The 21,885-nt window shown below is 37.3% G+C and overlaps 1 protein-coding gene across 5 annotated transcripts in view; it reads right to left on the bottom strand.

Annotated features, from left to right (window-relative positions):
- Positions 1–21,885, bottom strand: part of LOC123880236 (leupaxin) — a 66,515-nt gene that overhangs the window by 26,308 nt on the left and 18,322 nt on the right. The window contains exon 1 of one of the 5 annotated variants that reach the window (XM_045928236.1): positions 2,114–2,394. The exons of 2 other annotated variants lie outside the window; for them this stretch is intronic. In XM_045928236.1, the coding sequence (XP_045784192.1) occupies positions 2,114–2,279 (166 nt within the window). In that variant the 5' untranslated portion in view covers positions 2,280–2,394. Of the gene's footprint in view, positions 1–2,113; positions 2,395–14,579; positions 14,696–21,885 lie in introns of those variants that run through there. 2 more of the 5 variants (XM_045928271.1, XM_045928280.1) reach the window with 2 other exon arrangements.

A 21,885-nucleotide genomic window follows, 5' to 3' on the forward strand; every position in this document is an offset into this window, starting at 1 on the left:
GTGTCCATCTGTCTGCTAGGTTTTCACGACCTATCCATTTAACCGTGGTACAGAGATAGCCTATATCCCGGGGAAGGACATAGGCTACTTTTATCCCGGAAAATCAAAAAGTTTTCACAGGATTTAAAAAAACGGAATTTGGGCGGACGAAGTCGCGGGCATCACCTAGTATTATTATAGTTCTATCGATAGCCGACAGAGCAGTAGTGCAGTAAACCCGAACCGTTTCGCAGCATGATATCAAACCGCAAGGTTATCTGCAAGTTGACACTGCCTCCCTGATATACCTAGTGTCGGGCTTCATTTCACTTAGAAATTGGCAAAATAGTAAGAAATTGCGAGAAATATTTAACTAGCAATTATTATAACTTTCTTCTCGCTAGATTTTATGCGGATTTTCGACAGTAAATAAACGATTTGATATGGACATATTTTTCTTTAAGAGGACTTTATAGTTTAAAATTAATATTGTCTCCATTATGTCCAATATGTCCTATATTGGTAGGTAATAATCAGGATCATATATTTTCTTTATAATTAACTAGAGGATCCCCGCGACTTCGTTCGCGTGGATTCAGTTTTTTTAAAGATCCCGTGGGCACTGAATGATTTTCCGGGATAAAATGCCTTTGTCAATTACACGGACGCAAGCTACCTCGGTACCTTTCATACAAATTGGTTAAGAGGATGGGTTTTTACTTTTTAGGAATCCCGTGGAAACTCTTTAATTTTCCGGGATAAAAAGTAGCCTATGTCCGTTCCCGGGATATAAGCTAACCCTGTACCAAATTTCGTCAGAATCGGTTAAACGGTTGGGCCGTGAAAAGGTAGTAGACAGACAGACAGACAGACACACTTTCGTATTTATAATATTAAATAGTTATAATTATTAAGTCAATTACTTTTGTCTGTGATTTCTCCATTTCACTTGGTTTGGCACAAAAGATTCTAGTTCTCTAGACTCTACGTGGTTAATTTTTGCTTGGAGTTGCTTGACAATCAAGTGTTATCCCACTTCTGATTTAAGATTTAAAAGAAGTTGTTTTACAAAATATCCAATCAAGTCATACTAGTAACAAAGTGTAGTCCAATTAACAAGAGCACGTGGGCACTTCAAAATGTCACAATGCCGCGTCTGTGCTACCAGTCGTTAGTATATTGTACGAGTATCAACACAGATGTCAACCTACATTTCCAATTACCAAGCGTCTAAGTTACTTTAAGTGTATCGAACAAGTGTCCAGTTCAGATGCCATTAACGGGATGCAATGTGCAGCTTGCAGTATGTTTGATGTCTTTAGCAATATATAGAGACAATCACAATGTTACAACAGTTGTGTATCTAGTTCAAGCTTTCTGATGATGACTTTAAATGTTTCCTTTATTATTATTTGACCACATCTTAGTGTTTTGGAAAATCTGCAAAATTGAGAATTCATTTTACGTTTTGGAAAATCGGAATATAACATTCGATTACATATTACATAATACATTTGGGTCTGCTTTTGGGTTTTTTCTAGACGCGAGCGATGGTCCAAGCCTGTTGAAGAGTCAGAACTGAGAAAATCTGAGATTTGAAACTGGGCTTTCAAAGAGTTGTTGGATTCCACGAGTAGAGTTAGAAATTTAAAGAAAGATGGAAGAATTTTTATCTTCTAATTTTTAGATGGTAATTCTTATGTTTATGTTAGACGAACCACATTTATCAATATTCATTTAAGACTTTGAAAGAATTGTTGGAAGATAAATCAATAAGAACAATTACAAGGCCGCAATTAAATAATTGCTACGAACCATAACGATAACCTTCTGCAAGCATATTTGTTTACTACTTTACAGACGAATATGTATTCAAATAAAATGTGTCATACTGGGGTGTTAAACATTTGCTTGTATTATATTAATTGCTTGAATAGTGCTGAAGATAAATTACTATAGTTTGCACAAGCCAATGAGACAAAAGATTTGCAATAATCATAATATAATTTGCGATTACGCAGTTTGTTTACGGTGTGGCCTCCCAAACGCTCCAGTAACACGCTACCGATATAGAACAAGGCCGTACAATAAAAGCGACTTGACTCATACCAGGTTACGATTGCTCTGCACTTACCTAGATATGAACTGAAATCGCTGAAATATCTTCGCCAATCCGTTGCACTCAGGTCTTGGTTTTCCTTGGGTGCGTTAGGTGCACGTTCGGCACTGTACTTCCTCTCCAACACGGGGGAAAACGAGACGGATTTAGGGGATGCGGAGCGCGTGCGCACGGACGCCATCCCTCACGTGTGGGGTATAAAAGGCGGAGCAGAACAGAATTTTCCTGCAGTCGTGTTGCGACTGCTGCTTGAAGTAGACTGGTTATTTTGGTGTGTGAGACGTAGGGTTATCGGAGGCGCGGGCGATGCCGGATGATAGCACGGTCACACTACTCAGCTGGCGACGACGGCGTTACGCGACGTTCTATTCCCGTCAGATTGATGGTTTCGACGTTATATTTCATAACATAAGGGACCGACTTCATCAGTGTGTTTGGGTTTTCATAACGGCTTAATTAGGTGCGCGTAAGGCCCGGTACCCACCTAAGCGAAGCGGAGAGGAGATATGTGTAGTCAACCAATCAAATTTAAAAATTAGGAATATAATTGGTCGACTGAACACATCTCCTCTCCGCTTAGGTGGATACTGGACCTAACGCGCGTACCTACACTACATACATAGTAAAGCTGTCTTATAGTGGAACTTGCTAAATGCTAATTACTAGACAAGATTCCTTTGCTTAAAAGGTACTTATTCTGATAATACGCTCAAATTAAATAGTTACCTAAGCGAAATTCTAGCAGACCTAGTCTGAAAAGACCAGTCAGACCTAGTCCCCTTAAAACGACTGTAAAATAGAAATATTATGAGGCAAAGAAGACCATTTAGTTCGATCCAACGATCGCAATTAGGCATTACCCTTGTAAAATTAGAAATTACCTCCTTCCGTCCATTTTGTGCAACATACCCACAGAAAATTATAGATTACGTGAAACAGTGGTTTAGAAAGTCATAATACAAATTGTATGTAATTATCAACATACGGGACCACAGCTAAATGTGAAGGGCTCACGCTCGGTCCCACACCTGTAATTTACGTTCGCTGATTACATAAGAGAGGAGACTATTCCGGCGAGTGGTGGGCGGGCGACCGGCGCCCTAAAAACCCAGCGGAAATTGTCGTTAGGCAAAAATATATTTATTTTTTGTAGAAAAGATTGTTTTAGAACCGTTTTTGTAGTCCAAAGATAAATTTAAGTTGAACAGGTGCCGGTAGCTGAATTGTGGCCCTTTGACGTGAGTTTAGATAAAGGAAAAACCCTTAACTTTAACTAAACTCATAGCCTTAACTACCTCTTAGATTTCAATTTCATACCATAATCCTATGTAATAGAAAAACAGGTAAGGGAGAAACATCTAGCTTTTTACAGACCTCTTTGTCAACCTACTATTATCTACAACAATGAAAAATATTTATAGCACTAATTATTTATAATTTGCCTATGTATTATAAACCGATGTAGGCGTTCAAGTAGGCAGCACTATGGCATTTTATGTACTGCCAAGGCCACTACAGAAACATAAGAATCATAAATAGATAAAATGAACATGATTTTAATTGAATTAGCATCTGGTTTTGTTAGCACAACCTATATTTAGGCTAAAATCCAAATCAAAATTGTTTTCAAATATTGGCCTGCAAATTAGCAAAAGGTAGAGTTTATTTTCCATGAGAGATGGGCAGACAAGTGAGGGTTGCGATAGAAGCTACATTATATAGGTGCACAATGAAGACTTTCAGAGAGGAGAAAGAATATTAGTCAAGGGTGCCACAATATTCTATGTCGATGGTAGCGTCCATAACATAACACTACAGAAACATAAGAATCATAAATAGATAAACTGAACATGATTTTAATTGAATTAGCATCTGGTTTTGTTAGCACACCCTATATTTAGGCTAAAATTCAAATCAAAATGGTTTTCAAATATTGGTCTGCAAATTAGCAAAAGGTAGAGTTTATTTTCTATGTGAGATGGACAGACTAAGTGAGGGTTGCGATGGAAGTTGAATTACATAAGTGCACAAGGAAGGCAGCTGTCAGAGAGGAGAAAGAATATTAGCCAAGGGTGCCACAACATTATATTATGTATGCCGATGGTACCATAAAACAACATTGCAGTGAATACCAGGACACAGCCGCTCTTCGAGGGGACGATAACAAAGAAGAGTTTATTTTAGTATATTTAACTTGACAGAGTCTATTCTTCCAGCATGCTCCAGAGCTAAGAAGGAAAGAAGAATTTTGTACATCTCGAGCGCTGCGGAACATGCTGAATACAAACGTAGTCTGATTCTCGTTTCAATATTAAGTATAACCAATCAAACTATGAAATTTTGTTGACAAGTTCTAGAAAATAATTGTATCTACAGTTTACCGGATTTCAGCAAAAATGTAATGAAGTTACACAGATTTAAATGTGAATTTTTAAACATGTGTAACTTTTAAACTAAAATTTTTACGGATATTTGGCAAACCACAGACACACAGATGTTTATTTCCAAATCGTGTTTACAAAATTTCGAGTTTTATTGGTGAATATTCAAATGAGAATCAAACAACGTTTGTATAGGGCACGCTCCGAGGACACTTCTCTTAATGTTTCAAAGTAAGAAGCGTCTCTAATGCATTTATGCATCGGAGCTGCCAGTAGGGATCTGCGTCAAGTTTCACACCGTATCGAGAAGGTTACGGCCGCAAATAAACAAACGCACAAGCAGTGCCTATTAATAAATGATAAGCATTGAAATAGACATCTAGCACGATCTATGCGTACTTATAAGTAAACAAGTACTAGGATAGAAACTGAAACGTACGGATATATTGAAATATTTGATTGTTCGAAAAAGTTTGAAAAGTGAAAGGCGCTTTTAAAAAGCTTTTTTTAGGTCTTTTTGTCCGTATTTTGTCATTCCGTGTAAATCGGTCACTCATATTTCGGCTACTTCCATTTGTTCGATTGAGTTATTTGACATGGCAATAGATGACTATGGTTCCATTGAGCGACTCTGATGATGGAGGTGGGCCGTGGGAGGTAGGTATACATTGGAACTCTATCAGGGTGAACTAGATTGAGAGAACTCTCGGTTTTATCCTGAATCGACGAAATGTAAATATTAGGCTATGGGTGACGTTAGACCAAAGAAAAGTACGCATTTCATAGGCTACCTAGCGTCAAATGTAGGTAACATTTGACGCCTGCTAGTGACGTCGAAGCCTCGACGTTTTGTTACAAGTTCCTATGAAATGTTACTCTGTGATTACCTAGCGTCAAACCTAGGTAACATTTGACGCCTGCTAGTGACGTCGAAGCGTTTGTTACCAGTTCCCTGTGAAATGTTACTCTGTGATTGCTTATAGGTTATTGCAGGACAGTAGAATTTGGACTTATTTGCTTTTGTATGAGTACTTTTCAAAAAAGTCTGTGACAAGTGCCTGATGATGGAGATAGAAGGTGGGCGATGAAACTCTCTAGTGACATATGATAGGTTGTTGTGTTTGAACTTAAATATTTGGTTTTCATAAGTAAGGTTCAATCCTTTCCAGTACACTTATTAAAGCTTTCACTTTACAAGGACATGAGCCAAAGATAGTCTTCTTATGTCGCCTGGGCTTTTCGTCGGATTTATCCTGTCTGTTACTAATATAACGTTTAGATATCTTTGACATTATAAAGTTTTATGATTGACTGCTGACATTCATAACGAATCAAGTACTACGTTGCACTCTGAATTGCAAAGAAAGCAGCTCGAAGTGGCAAACGTCCATTCTAAACGTTTTTAAAGGACAAATTAGTTTTAAATGCCAGCGTAACAATCGTTCCGCCACGGGCGTTTAAAAATGAAACAATTTTAAATAAACAAAACCTAACCCTTCTTATCTGGTGCAGTCAGTTACGGTTTCATAATAAGTCGATGTTGTCTTAATAAACTAGAATTTCAAAAGTATCTAACACATTTTGTAAACTATGTTGCTTTTCGTTGTCCGCAAATCCCAAAGCAAACTGAATTTTCTTTCTTTTCCACTTTTTCTTTTTACAATGTTTCCTGCGGGAAGTGACGACTAGATTATCCCGTGGATAGTTAAATGACAGATTTTACGCATTAACGTTAACTTGAAAAATTAAACGAGCCTATGCAATACATTGTAACAAGATGATTGATATACCTGCCAAATAATGATACTTTTTAGGTGTCAAAGTTTATAAAATGAAAATGAAAGGGACTATTTTCACTACTATAAACAAAACATTAGGTATATTTACGATCGTATAATATCTCTTTCAGCTCTAATGCACTTTTTTAGTCAGGTCGTCATCCAGCTTCGTAGGTGTTCAGCTTTGAGTTATTTTAGCGTCAACCCCACAGCCAACGGTCCAGTGTTCTAAGAAGAGTTCTTCGTTTCGTTTTCACTGCTGATGTCAAGAAACAAATCTTCTCATACATCCACTTAGAGTACCTACGTCTTTTGTCTATGTAAAGATACATTAGCCATACATTACAGTGAGTATGGAATAAAGAACTCTCTCAAAATTCTCGACCCTTGACTGCGGATTCGACTTTACGCGAATTGGACATAGATTACCGAATTCGTCTCACACATCCATTTAGTGTTACCAATTACACGGCACTAAAACGTAAACGGACGTATGCGTCTACTGTCAAAGTATTCAAATAACACCGCAAAGATTTCACGCTTTTTTTACGGATGACAGCTGTCAAAATAGCGCAAATTACGCGGCACACTTTTCACAAAATCTTTTCGAATGTCAGCTGTCCAAATAATTGAAACTTTCACGTTAAATAATAATTTAAAGTTTCACACGGCACAACTTTTACAAACTTTTGAACGAACGTTTTATAATCGAAATTCCCCAATAATAGAACACAAACGTCACTAAAATTTTACAACAATGCATGCGTCAATTGTGCGGAAATTATGGCACGCGCGTACATTACAGTGAGCGCTCACAGATTATTTATTGTTGAAACTCATAATACGGCACAATAATGACACTAAAATTTGACGGAAAAAATACGTCTGCTGTCAAAACGTGCGGAAATGGTAGCACGCGCGTACAACGAGCGCTAGCAGATTGATGGGTACGGTACGACTGACAAGGCTCGGAGGCTGCGTTCACGCGCAGCATGCTGTGATGACAGCCTCAAGGGGGCTTCGGATCGGATTTGGTACGGAATTGCGTTTAATTGGGACGTGTGGGCGACTATACTGCGACCATTGTACTAGTTTTAATTTGACAGAGTGATTTAGGCTTAGGGTCTTCCAAATAGCATGCGATTAACGATACTTAAATCTAGTGCAATTTTTTATTTTGTTGCCGTTTTAGGGTTCCTATTCGATTTCAACGTTTTGAGATCTGTGTGTCACTAATCTACTAAATCAAAACCTCCAATGAAGTATGGTATTATTCTAGAGTTTTAGCCTATTTTGGGTAGCTACATAATTATAATGAGACCTGCGCTATCGACATCATAGTTGTAGCACAATTTAGTGGTGCAGATCTAGAAATTAGTAGTAGTGTTTAGTTGCTAAATTGCCAATTGCCATGTACGAACATAAATCGTATGGTATTTCTACTTTACCGAGCAAGCAACAGGCAAGTCTTTTCTATCTACAGTATCATTTATTATGAAGTCTAATAAATCCCATGGGTAATAATCGGAACAATGCAATTCATACCAACCAATGTCAAATAAGAACAATTGCTGAAGTAGAATGTGGTATATGACTATATTGTCTACAAAGTACAGTGGTGGCTGGAGGAAGGTCACAGCCTAGTGAATAGCGGATCTTGAGCCAGTATTCTCGGAAGGCATCGCGAAAGGGAATGCGGGACGCGGTGTGCAGTTCAAGGAATGCTTGGCTTCCTATCTGGGTGGAAAAGTTCATGTTTACTACTAGTTGCTCTGTATAAAGATTCTAATTCGGTTTTATATGCACATATCATCCTGTCCCTTATAGTGGTAAAAATTGTGTATAATTCGTTATTAAAAATACCTTCTAATTTCCTGCACTTATATTATTACTTATACAAAATATCTCAGAGAACAAAAAATTGCCAAGCTATAGCTTTTACAACCATCATCATACAATGGCCAATGCCGCACAGACAATAGATATTTCAACTACATAGGCTTGCGCTTGATTACAATCACACTAAACAGTAGGTGATGATGTGCCCTAAGATGGAGTGCGCTAGAAAGTGCCTATTCTCTATCCTTTTTTAGTACCATGTTATGTTCTATCATGTACCTATTATAAAACAAAGTCTGTAAAATATCAATGTCAAAGTTGAACTGAAACCTTCAGCAAATACACCTCCAAAGTACCAACAAGTGTAAATTAAAAATTTATAACACCCCCGACGATCCAAAGTATTTGACAAGGTATTTGAGTTTTCCAAAACATCATTTTCAAATAAATAATTATGTATTTAGGCAACGTCCATCTTGACAGCTTGACATTTGTCAATTGACATAATATTATGAACCTAACGGTTATCTAACCTTCTTTTCTAAAAGAAAACTAGAAAAGAGCTGATAACTTTTGAACGGCTGAACCAATTTTTTTAGATTATAGCTAAGAACACTCTCGAACAAGCCACCATTCAAACAAAAAAAACCAAATTAAAATCGGTTCATTCGTTTAGGCGCTACGATGCCATAGACAGATACACAGATACACAGATACACAGACACACAGATACACACGTCAAACTTATAACACCCCTCTTTTTGGGTCGGGGGTTAAAAATAATAAAACGTTCAATTTCTAACATCTGTCACAAAGGTGTTCCCACAATAGGTAGGCACTTAGCTCGCGGAACCAAAAGGACAGGCAAAACAAAGCGCACTAATGAACAAAGTAGTAATGACAGCGACTGAGAACAGACCGTAACGAATCATGGTCATTGCCGCTCCCATGCTCAGCCGAGCGTGGAGAAACCTTTGGATAATGCGTCTAATCTAAGAAGCAAATGACATAGATTAACTTCTTATGATTGTGTTTTTGCCTACACTTCATGGGAATTTCTCCTTCAGGTCCAAAATGTTGAATTCCTAAAATGTTGAATTCTCATAATTTTGAATTTGCAAAATGTTGAATCCCAAAATGTTAGATTCGCAAAATGTTGAATTTCAATTCCCAAAACGTTGAATCTTAAAGGTAAGCTTTTAATTCAGATATATGCTCAAACATAATTAACAGATTTTTTAAAAATACATGTCAAAAATTGCGGAACCGGCAGGATTCAAACCTGCGTCTTCTGAATTCGTGCCCGACGCTCTGACCGCTAAGCCACGGTGTTGCTTACTACCAGTGACGAAAGTGATAACTTGTATGTTCACTAAGTACCTACTGAAGTACAGTAAAAGTGGCATAGATTCAAATGATGGATGAGAATGAGTGGCATAGATCTAAAAAGCGGTGATAGCCTAGTGGGTAAAACTTCGGCCTCCTATTGGGGATGTCCGGGATTTAACCACACACCTCTATCTTTTCAAAGTTATAGTTCGCGACAGGTGGAGATGGCAATCGGAGTATGAGGTGGTTGGATGCCCTGCACACCTGCACGTCACCCGCGCTATCCCGCACCGGGTTAGCACGGAAGCTGTGCCTAATATTTGAAAGATGCCATTCGATCAAACCGAGAGTTTCCTCACTCTAGTTCACCCTGCCGCTGCGTTAGAGATCAGCGGAATACATCAAACCAATTATCTACGACTTATAAGCATTATTGCTATCTAATCCATCATCCCACTGACATGGCGCATTTGGATTTAACTATGTTAGATACTACAAGATTAGTCTTAAAGTTATTGCCTACCATATTTAGTTATTTTTGTTGTTATTTTTTGTTGGACTGTATAAATAATTGTGTTAAGTTAAAATGACGTTATCATTTATTTATATCAGTAATCCAAATTATACAAATCATTTGTTACATTACAATAGAGGTAGACCTGTCTCCTAGCTACTACTACTACTTTTGCCAGTAGATATTCTTTGTCCAAAACTCAAAGCAACTAATGAGGCAGCAGTTTACGAAAAAGAAGAGCATATAAATATGCATTTCAGATATTTCTTTGGATATCTAAAATGCATATTAAATGTATTAGCGGTTATCGTCCTAACAATAAGATGTGTTCAAATAAACGTATACTTTGACTAGTTTAGAATTTTGAACTTTGCAGTACAAAGTTCAAAATTCAAAGGAATTTTGTATTATTAAATATCTTTGACGACGAAGGAAAACATAGTGAGTAAACCTGCATACCGCAGAATTCTCCATAATGTTCTCAAAGGTGTATGAAGTCTGCCAATCCTCAATTCAGCATCTCATTCATTCGATAAAATTTAATGGAAAGAACGAAGCTTAATAAAGTGAGAAAGTGATACGCGTCATGTTAGAATAGATGTTAGAATAGATGTTTGAAATAATTATTATGTCGATGTCGTCGAGTACTCACTACTCACACGTTGCGTTGGTATTTAATTAATTTTATCCGGGTCATAAACGGCTAGTGGGCGACGACCATTTATGGAATCTTGACTTTTAGCCAACGGTGCCTCTAGCGTCGTCATGATTGACGAGTTGATTAGAAGACAATTTCGTATTAATTAAATGTGTTTCTACAAGATTTAAAAGATTGGCTTGAAAGTCAGTTATTAGGACACCCACCTACTGAGGAAATAGTAAAATGAAAGTCTTATTCATAAAAATTTGTAGAAGCTTTATTAGCTTGTTATAAGCAAAGTTCTCAAAAACATTATTCATAAACGTTCAATAGTGCTAAAAGAGTTCAATAACGGCTCCATAACTTATAACAGGCTGAACCCTACTATAAACCATATGTGATTTCTTCTAACGTAAGAAATATGGCGGCGCGGTGATGCAGCTCAGTACCTACTTAACTACATAAACCGAGAAGGATTTGGGTAAAAAAAGGGCTGGCTCATTTTTTGCGCAACGGATCAGCCTGGCTGTCCAGCGTGAAAATGCAGCCAGTATTCTTGGCACCATTCCACGCGGGCATGATTTTTATAGTAATTAGATAAGGCTAGCTTTAAGTTTTATTGTAATATTTTCAATTAAAAAAAAAAAGGATTTTATTCCATGAATGTCCAGGTACTGTATCTAATACATACTTTTACCTAATAAACGTTTTTTTTAAATAGTATAATAAAATCAAACGCTAATTTCTAAATTCCATCCTGTTTCCATTTTTAATTAAATAAATCGGAACAAAACTCCGAACGAATACCTAACTATCCTACAGAACTCAGACAATTGACCGAAAACAAATGTCACACCTGCGTCACTTTTCTGTGTAGAACCCAGTTTTTTTGCAATTTTGTCTATGAATTCATCAGAACGACAACTTAACAAAGCGAAACTAGCCTATAGCGAGAATTTAGTTGTGAGAGGTTTATTGAATCTTTATGAATAAAGAAAGTTATGAAACGTTTAATAGGCCTAATGAGCATTTTAGCTAACGAACGTTTTAAACCTATAATAAGGGATTTTTATGAATAAGACTGATATTGCTTCGTATAGATGCTTATACTGACCTATTTTTAAATTGATATTATCTAAATAAATTACCTAATCCTATAGGTATTGTAGATATGTATTTCAAATTGCACTATCGATTTCCATACCTTTGCAAAGTTTTTAAATATTGGTTAGAACTAAGCCAACTACGCTGGCCAAGTGCAGATACCAAGACGTCACACACATTTGAGAATATTATGGAGAACTCAGATTTCCTCCATCGTTAAAACATGTGATACTTCATACTGTTTAATTGCTTGGTAGGTATATAGACCCCCAAAGAGGAGGCTGAAGTCTTACCCTGGCTATTAATCAACCTTCTCTCTCTAATATTCCTACGCCTAATTAATTCGACGATTAAATTTTTTTTAATTTGTCCTATATCCATTAGCCTGTAAGCGTCCACTGCTGGACATAGGCCTTTCCAAGAGTGCGCCACCAAACACGGTCCTCCGCCTTCCTCATCCACCCGCTCCGGAGCTGGCTGGAGGTCGTCCTACACTGCGCTTACCGGTACGCGGTCTCCACTCCAGAACACGTCTGCCCCAACGGCCGTCGGTTCTGCGACAGACATGGCCTGCCCATTGCCACTTCAGCTTGCTAATCCTTTGAGCTATGTCGGTCGCTTTTGTTCTCCTGCGAATTTCCTCGTTCCGGATTTTATCCCTGAGAGTAATACCCAACATAGCTCGCTCCATAGCGCGCTGAGCGACTTTTAGTTTGTGGACGAGGCCAACTGTCAGTGTCCACGTTTCAGCTCCATACGTCATCACAGGTAGGGCACACTCATTAAAGACCTTAGTCTTAAGGCTTTGCGGTATCGACGATTCGAAGACCTGACGTAACTTTGAAAATGCTGCCCAGCCCAGCTGGATTCTTCTGTCAGCCTCCTTGTCGAAGTTGTTTCTACCGAATTTTATAATCTGGCCGAGATAGTTATATTCCTGAACAACTTCGATGCTGACATTGCCGACGGTGACGGGTCTTGAGGTAACGTGTTCGTTAAACATGACTTTCGTTTTGTCTATATTCATCTCAAGACCTACTCGTCTGGAAGAACAGCTAAGCTCGATAAGCATTTCCTCAAGGTGTTGCAGCGATTCAGCCAGTATGACTATGTCATCCGCAAATCGCAAGTGTGAGATATTTTCGCCATTCACGTTTATGCCTCGACCATTCCAGTCCAATACCTTAAACACGTCTTCTAAAGCACAGGTGAAAAGTTTGGGAGATATTACATCTCCTTGCCTCACATCTCTCCGTATAGGGATCGGATTCGTTTGTTGGTCTTGAACTTGGACGGCCATGGTGGCGGAGTCATACAAACATCTCAACACTTTGTCCTATAAAATCACATTTTTAGTCCTCTCCCTTTCCGAACACCTTACATCATTATTTAATCTTTTCAAAGATTTTTAAAACTGTTTCAGGTATCTAGTGCAATTTTAAGTTGGAATACGACATCTCTATCTAACTCTATCATAGGTACGTAAATTGCAGGCAACCTTAGGAATACGCCGAAGATGCTAATTGGGCCTTAATTCGTTTCCAATTAACGGGAATACGACATTAAGGTCACATTAATGCTAGCCGATGAATTAACCTGATAAATGGTAAGTGATGTAGGTAATCCAGGTCTTTTGTTCTAGGCTTTAGGTCCAATTTTAATATGGGTGCCTTCAAGAGTGAATAGGCATCTTCTAGGCAAAAACGCTCGGTCTTAGGCTGCCTCATCACGTCTTGCCAGTTGCCAGCAAGTCTGATTGCGCCAAGCTCTAGCCTACAAATTTAAAAAAAAAAGCTAGGCCGTATACATAAATACTAAATAGGTATTATTAGATTTACTCATAATAATGAAGATAAGAAGTTCTTATCATAGAGTAGGTAGAGGGGATGGTAGAGACTGAATAGAGATTTCTCTCATTGTGTCGTATTACTCATTGTTGAGGGTCGTATTTCCATTATTAACAAAATTTTTCGGGAAAATAATATTGGCTAGAAATCAGACACTGGGATCTCACAATATACACGAAATGGCGGTACTCGCATTGAACGATTTTTTTCATCCCTAAAACACATTTGGATTCCGGCTCCATGTACAAGAAGCCTAAAGGATGAAATGAGTTGCAAGGTTTGCAGAACCTCTTATTAGAATAAGCGGAATAACAAGTGACACGGAGTCTGGGCAGCTTTTTCTAAAGCACCGCAAACTTTTTTATATCATTTCCTTTATAGTACTCGCGTTGGAATGTACGCCGCACCTGTTTACTAGTAAGTCACAGTAAGAGTGCGTCTGGTAATGTGTGGGTAGTACGTAAATATTATGCTCTTTGAGAGAAAAATAAATAAATAATGTGTACTTCATAAGCAAGGCACTTATAAAGGTTTGTGTGTCAAAGCATTTGTAAAGGTCTGGACAGGTCATGTCTGTCCCACAACCGACGGTCAATGGGGCAGACGTGTTCTGGAGTGGAGACCGCGTACGAGTAAGCATTGGGACGACCTCCAGACCTGAAGGTGGCGGGGAGTGGGTGGATGAGGAAACGGAGGACCGTGTTTGGTGGCGTGCTCTTGGAAATGCCTATGTCTAGCGGTGGATGCATACAGGCTGATGGAATAGAATATAAAGGTTTACATCATCATGTTATTCACAGATTTCATCACAATCACGTATTTCATCCATTGATGTCGAAACCACCTTTATAATATATCTCAACTCATCCTAAGTCCGGGTTAATACTTATCATAGGGTCTCCTCTCAGAGTGAGAAGGGTTTTGGCCCATCTATTACGAATTATGATACAAGTGAAAATTTGCTTGTAAGTATACCATAAAATAAAAACCAGAATTTTTATAACTTTATCTTGTGTGAACTCTGTGGCTAAGTAAAGTTTGATCCTTACCATTTCTCGCCATTTTCTAACTACAAAATCACTTTGTATATAGAACACTAGTCACCAGTCTCTCCTAAAGGATTACAGCACTGAATGAGTCCAGTTTCCAGAACATTCGCACTGGAATGCGTTCTCCCGCCATATGTTTTGTATTCCCATGCCGGATTATCGCGAACTGATTGGAAAATCTATATCTGGTTTTTAGTTTACACTGCACTTGGCACTTGGCATTCTAATTCCCAAACACTGAAAGGTTACTTAAATCATAAAATAAATTATGTGTTTTGTTTTGGGGATTGCGTTAATCGTCGTCGGATTGGGTTAGTCGTTAACGTCAATAAACTCCTACTAATCAAAGTTGAACCGTCAAAAACGGGCATTAAATATTTGAGGTGTCAATCAAATTACTGCAAACATCAGAAAATTCAGAAAACACTGTACCTACTTAACTAATTTAATAAAAGACTAAATAAATAAAGAAATAGTGAAATAAAGAATTTATTTTTATTTTTGGTAACTGCAAAGTGCAAACGCCAAAAAGTTTCATTTAATATTTAAGGTGCCCTTAAGAATTAAATGGTATTTCATATTTCAGTATAAGGTACCTAAGTTCTATTGATTCATTTTGATTTTGACTTAAACGAATAATTGTAATGTTTGGAGCCTTTTGCCAAACTTTGACGCAAACACACAACTTGATTTGACACCTCAACCTGTATAAATCCTTCATCTATTGCCAGGCACTGTTCGGCTATTGGCTAAAAATGTTAAAATACAGTTTACCAAAGGTAGCAAAAGGTCTCTTAATTGGTTGATGTTAGAAATTATTTTTCTAACCTGTCAAGTAACACTGACGCGTAAACTAGACGCAAGGGTGCGCAGTGAAAACCCCGCAGTTTTTCCAGAGGGAAAAACTCAGGGTTTTCACTGCGCACCCTTGCAGGGTAGAGGCTAATGAACTTGTGACATCACAGTCTGGGATAGGTCAGTGATGTCTGTGTATACTAGGAACAAACCTAATTATGGGTAGTTACCAGGTATGCGTTAAAAAACAAAACAAAACCTTACTACCTTACTTTACTAGAGTTTTAACACCATCTAAATAACCGAGGGTAAAATTATTTGAGTACAATACTTCTGTTAATTAAAATTAGCTGAATAATTTTTTTAATTAAATATATATCAGCTTTGAAATGAGATTTTAAAATGTTGGTAGCGCCATCTTAAGAAAATGCCATGAACTAGATGAAGCCGAGTGCTGACATTGGAACTACGTTGCCCACATAAGAAACTCATTAACTGGTTTTATTTACTAAACGGCACCGAAGTTCATGTGATGGCGGAAAGTTCATGACAGATGGCGCTATGGGAGAGTGCAAAATACGAAATACAATCATGACGCTCCATTTTCGCGGAGCTTTTCCGATTTTCACTTGCAGGAAAATAATATCTAACATAACTCACTGTAAGCAATTTCACCCACACCACCTGGGTGCCAAATCCTTTTTTCTACATATTGCAATCTGTGGAACCAACTCCCTTCCCTAATAAATTCCTGAAAGGCCGGCAACGCATTGACTGTTCCTTTGGTGCTGCAAATGTTCATGGGTGGCGGTAATCACTTAGCATCAGGTGACGCGCCAGCTTGGTATTTTTATTTCAAAAAAATATTTATTTTCTAAATAAACCAGTCACACCGTAATAATTGAAAGACAAATGAATACCTTTGACAATGTAATACTTCTAAATATTGCTAAAAGTTTACAGCATTAGCAACAGTATATAATACAGATCAATCAAACCAATTTCAAGTTTATTTTTATTTTTTTTATTCTAATATTTTTAAGGGGCTTTTATAGGTGTCCTATATGCCAGCCCCATCGGTACAATCTATATTAAAATTAAACTAGGTATATACCTAAAACTACAACAATTTGAGAGAATCACTAACAAATTCATACACTTTCAAATTTCAAGTTGAACCACCGATTGTGATAATTCTCAATTTTCACAATGTTTTCACAGTATAATATAAAAGTTTGCCGACCGATTCTCAAGAACCCATCATTTGGCACCCACTACTACAGGAAGTGCTAGCTGACGAGTTATCTTCTGAAAATACAGCTTTAGTGTAGATAGGATCAGAGTAGGGTATCTACTTACTACACGACTTTTTGTCGCGGCAATACTATTGAGAGTAGAATATTATGTCGTTGGATTAACGTGTCCCGGTAGTGCATAACTACACTAAATGATATAATGACCTCATTCCATGAATGCACTTCAAGGTTAAAAATGAACTACGAGAAAAGTAGGTTCTCTGAGATAAGACTTAACCTCAAGACCCATAGTTATGTATCCAATGATTTTAGGGACATTAGGGGGACCTAACTCTTTCTAATTTCTATACACCCACACACTACGGAGCGAAAGCAGGCCCAAACACTCGTCGAGCAGCGTATTTTTTGATAGCAACTCAAACTCGGCCTTATTTGCTTTGGTATAGCGGTGCGGGCGGCAACTACCAAAGCACTTCGTGTTTGCTCCGTGTCTTGTTGGCATTGTACCGATTTCCACCGTGTGCAAAAGTAATTAAAGCCGAGTATAAGTTGATATCAACAATGACGCTGCGTCTTGCGTGCTCTACTCTACTCGGTTGAGGTGCGTTGCACTTTAGTCTAATTACACATACAACAATTTGTCGCTCGCCGTATCCATAGTGCGATTTTACTCCTACTCCCACAAACAACGGTGAACGTCCTCATTAGAGCTGCTCTCACGCCAAACACATCTATTTCCACCAATTTTTCGACCTTTATATTTCTGTCTCAGTTTATTATTAGTTTTTATTAAAAGGTCTCTTTGTCATACTCTCCTACATTTCCATTGCGCACTGGCTTGGGACTCTTTCGAATATGTCTGGCTATCTTCCAATATCATGCTGAAACCACGCGCGAACCACAACTTTTATAATCTATACTAATAAATAAAATTGGAGTGTCTGTCTGTAATTTCGAATTAACTACCTCATATTAAGCTCATATGGTTATTTGAACGATACCATAACTGAATCACACGTTTTTAAAATTTTTGTCTGTCTGTCTGTCTGTCTGTCTGTCTGTTTGAAAAGGCTAATCTTTGGAACGGCTGAACCGATTTTGACGGGACTTTCACAGGCAAGTAGAGGATTGACCAGGGCGTAAAATAGGCTACTTTTTTAACCGACTTTCAAAAAGGGAGTTGTGTTTTTCTACCTATGTACACCGAAATCTCCGAGATTTCTGAACCGATTTGCGTCATTTCTTTTTTAATCGATAGAGGAACTTTGCGACATTGTTTCATAAAAAATTTGGAGTCCAACTCCTCAATCCTGATGCTGCAGGGCATCTGACCAATCCACGCGGGCGAAGCTGCGGGCATCAGCTAGTAAACTTAATATTATCATTAAACACATATTGTCTTACTGCCGAAAGTAATAGGTAAATCAATCTATCTGTACATCTGGGTTACTTAGCGAAATTGTTATTTGTCAAAAAGACCATACATTTTTCAAAAATAACATTGCCAAGCAACTTATATAGAGCTTCCATAGAATATTTAAAAAAACCGGTCAAGCGTGAGTCGGACAGATAGACAGACAGACAACGAAATGATTCTATAAGGGTATTCCTTTTTCTCTGGAGATACGGAACCCTAATAACCTAAATCCACTCGGAATAAGTCGCGGGCATCAGCAATAGATATAGTCGATATAAATGTGCTAATGACTTTTTGCTGAATGATGATGCATAGCAGAAAGGGATCTTTTTCACAGCTTAATTGTCGCAGATGATTTGCTTGTTATTTCTTTGTTTCATTTCTGTCACTTTCTAACAGGAAATCAAAGATTATTTATAACTCCCACGTAAGCTAACACAATGCAACTGTCATTTTGTTAACATTTTTTATATCATTATAGCATAGTCGATATAATATTAGTATCATAGCAAGTTGATTTTCCGGTTGATTTCATAACAACTGTTAATAAGAAAATTTTCTCTATTTTCATCCTGTTTTGTCTTCTTTGTATGTACTAGTTTTTTTCCTGCATTTAACTAGTCTCTGTATATTCTAAGCAGATTTTATTCACTTCTATGATGACAGAATTGACTCTGCATATTCTTTTTTATTTCTTTAAACGTTGCATCTCTCCAATTTTAAAGTAATATTTGAAGTGCCCTGGAAATTCACTCAACAAATTATTGAATGTAATATCACTATTTCTATGTATATACTAAAAACAATGTCTCATATTATGAAAACAACTTATAAGTTTGACATGACTTGTCCTTCGTTTGTAGGAAGCCTAAAATTGAATGTAATGTTTTTAAAGTACATATCATTCAATATCCGATATGATTACATAATATTTTTATGACCCAGGTAATGTTTTTAAATATAATAAGTGTACGTTATAAAGCGGTCAATGGCACTGAGTCATATGGACAGACCATCTAGTTTTTGCGTAGGTATTGGATGTTAGCCAAAAACCGCAAACATTTTATTAGAATCACACTTTTTACTAACTCCGATGACTTTATCAGCATTTTTAACAAAAATCTTATTATAATTACTATAATTATTATCTTATTATATAAAAACACGACTGCCATGCCATACTGTATTTTTTTCGAAAAATATATAGCCAGTGTTACTCAAGATGTTACTTAATATTACTAACAAGTGTAAATTAAAAAATAACACCCCCGACAAGTGAAGGTTACAGTAACTAGAAAAGAGCTGATAACTTTCTTGGATTATAGCTTAGAACACTCTCGATCAAGCCACCTTTCAAAAAAAAAACTTAATTAAAATCGGTTCATTAGTTTAGGAGCTACGATGTCACAGACAGATGCACAGATACACACGTCAAACTTATAACCCCCCACTTTTTGGGTCGGGGGTTAAAAAAGGACGGAAAACGAATTTTACATTTTAGACTGTAAGTTTTAGTGCACGCTACTTAAAGCAATAGGCTCGCGAGTTCGCGACAGGTAGCTTTAAAAAAACTGTCAAACTGTGTCTGTCGTTTTCATATTACATTAGTAAGAAGAGGATGCGAATACTCTGAAATCTAATTGTGCTCAGAATCAGTACCATTGTCGCCAATACCAATATCGCCCATTTGAACTTGTACCTTAACTCGTAAGTGTGTGTTGTAGCCAATTAATTTTTTATCTGGAAACGTTAATCAACACCTTATACATATGTCTGGTATTTAGGCGCCCGGTTAGGTACCATAACCATGAGATTCAAACTAGTTGAGAGCATTAGATGATAATTATGTGCATCATTAAATGTTAGTGCATCTAAGTTTTTTATTTCATAACTTAGGCACTAGACATTTGAGGAGACTAGACATTGTGGAAACTAGTCATCATGAAGGACTGGACGTAATAGGACACTTATCACTTTAGCATACTAGACATTTTAGGAGACTAGGCATTGTCAGCCGGAACGATTCAAAACATTTATTCGATTTTATTGATATTACTTTACTATAAGTTACTATGCAACGTTGTTAATTATTGTCAAAAAAGACCATACAATTTTTGACAAAAATGATAACGCCGCTAAGACGTAATCTATTGACAGATTACAGATAGGGTTGCTTTTATTAATTTCGGGTATAAGTCTTTGATTCATTCCTAATTCCTAAGACTACCAGGAGATGGGAGTATGGCAAAAATAAAAATATCTACATAGCAACCTGTATCCACATGGAACTGTGGTAAGCTAGTAGGCATAATAAACAGAGCATCAAAAATTGGAATAATGACCTCATGGATATACCTGGTAACTACTGGGTGAAAACTCCAAGTAGCGCCAAGGATGACCAGTGGCATAATAGCATTGTACCTATGTGTATAAAACGATAAATAACTGTACTAAAGGCAAATTCAAACGAAGTAGGTAAATAAGGTCAGATATAAACGGCATAAAACATGATTCCCTTGGGATGAAGGTGACATCGATCGCCTTAAAGGCAACCAACCATACAACGCGAAGCGATAGCTATAAGTTCTATAAGTTCCGATAAAAAGTCTTACCAAGCAGTTTTGCTTAGTTTGCAGTGACGAACCAATGGGTGGCAAGGTGGCAATACTTACACCCTTGCCGCTATCAGGCGGTACCGCCTCATCTCGTGGTGCTTCACCTCATTTGTTGATAACAAATCGAAGATGGATAGAGCGATGGATGGATGGATGATAGAGTGGCGTGTGGAAGTCGCTACAAAAGTCGCTGTGTCCAGTAGTGGACGTCTATCGGTTGATAATAACGACGACGAAATAGATCGATAAATCTCCCACTGCGCAGGTTCAAGGACAGAGCTTTTTATTTGACGGTATGTTACATGTAATCTACGTTATATGATATCGGTGTGTAAAGCTTGTTTACCAGCGATGAGGCTGTGGAGCACCATATTAGGGAAAACTTTCAACTGGCCTGACCTTCCGCTCTGGCGTGAGTCACGTGGCCTTTTCTGATATCACTTATTACGGCACATTGTCATTCGCATATGGAAGTCAAGTGTGAGACACTAGAGTCTACAGAAAAACGGGTAATGTGTTTGCGCCTTGCGATTTATTTATTTAATTTAATTTAATTAATTATTTAATTAGAACGGACCTTTTAAGTCCAATGACATTAATTAAATTAAGTTACACAATAAAAATGAATTTGTCAAAGTAATATATGCGATATGTCCAAAGGATTTTAAAGGATGAGAAAATTAGCAAACATTAACTAATACACTATACGGCCAAATAGGTACCTACTGAATTCATTTGTTAAGACTTAAGGTTATCTTAAATATAATAAATAATAATAAGTGTCTATTTTATGATTTTTGGTATAATAAGGACGAAATAATATTCTAAAACCTTAAGTTTGTGCCAATAATACGGCGGAGCCAAATTCAGTAGCCCAAGAAAAGAGAGGCCAAACAGTTTTATCATCAAATACACAAAATACTTTTAATAATTACATAACTAGTAGGTACCTACCTACTTACTTATGATAAAAATGTGATTTACACAAGAATAATATTTTATTACTAATATTAACTATAAGGATTTTGAGACTATTGAAAAAGCAGAACTAAAAGCAAATTAAGAACCGAAGACATTTCATATCAATTTATTGAGAGCCGATTTTTTTCTATTTCCGGTGCCCATTATTTTAATCGGAAATCATGTTCTACTTTCAGTAACTATTCATGCATGTCCTACTTTAGGGGCATATCGTTATTATGTCTCCGTTATAAGTATGCATT

Source organism: Maniola jurtina, chromosome 3, assembly GCF_905333055.1.
Source record: "Maniola jurtina chromosome 3, ilManJurt1.1, whole genome shotgun sequence".
Classification (NCBI taxonomy): Eukaryota; Metazoa; Arthropoda; class Insecta; order Lepidoptera; family Nymphalidae; genus Maniola; species Maniola jurtina.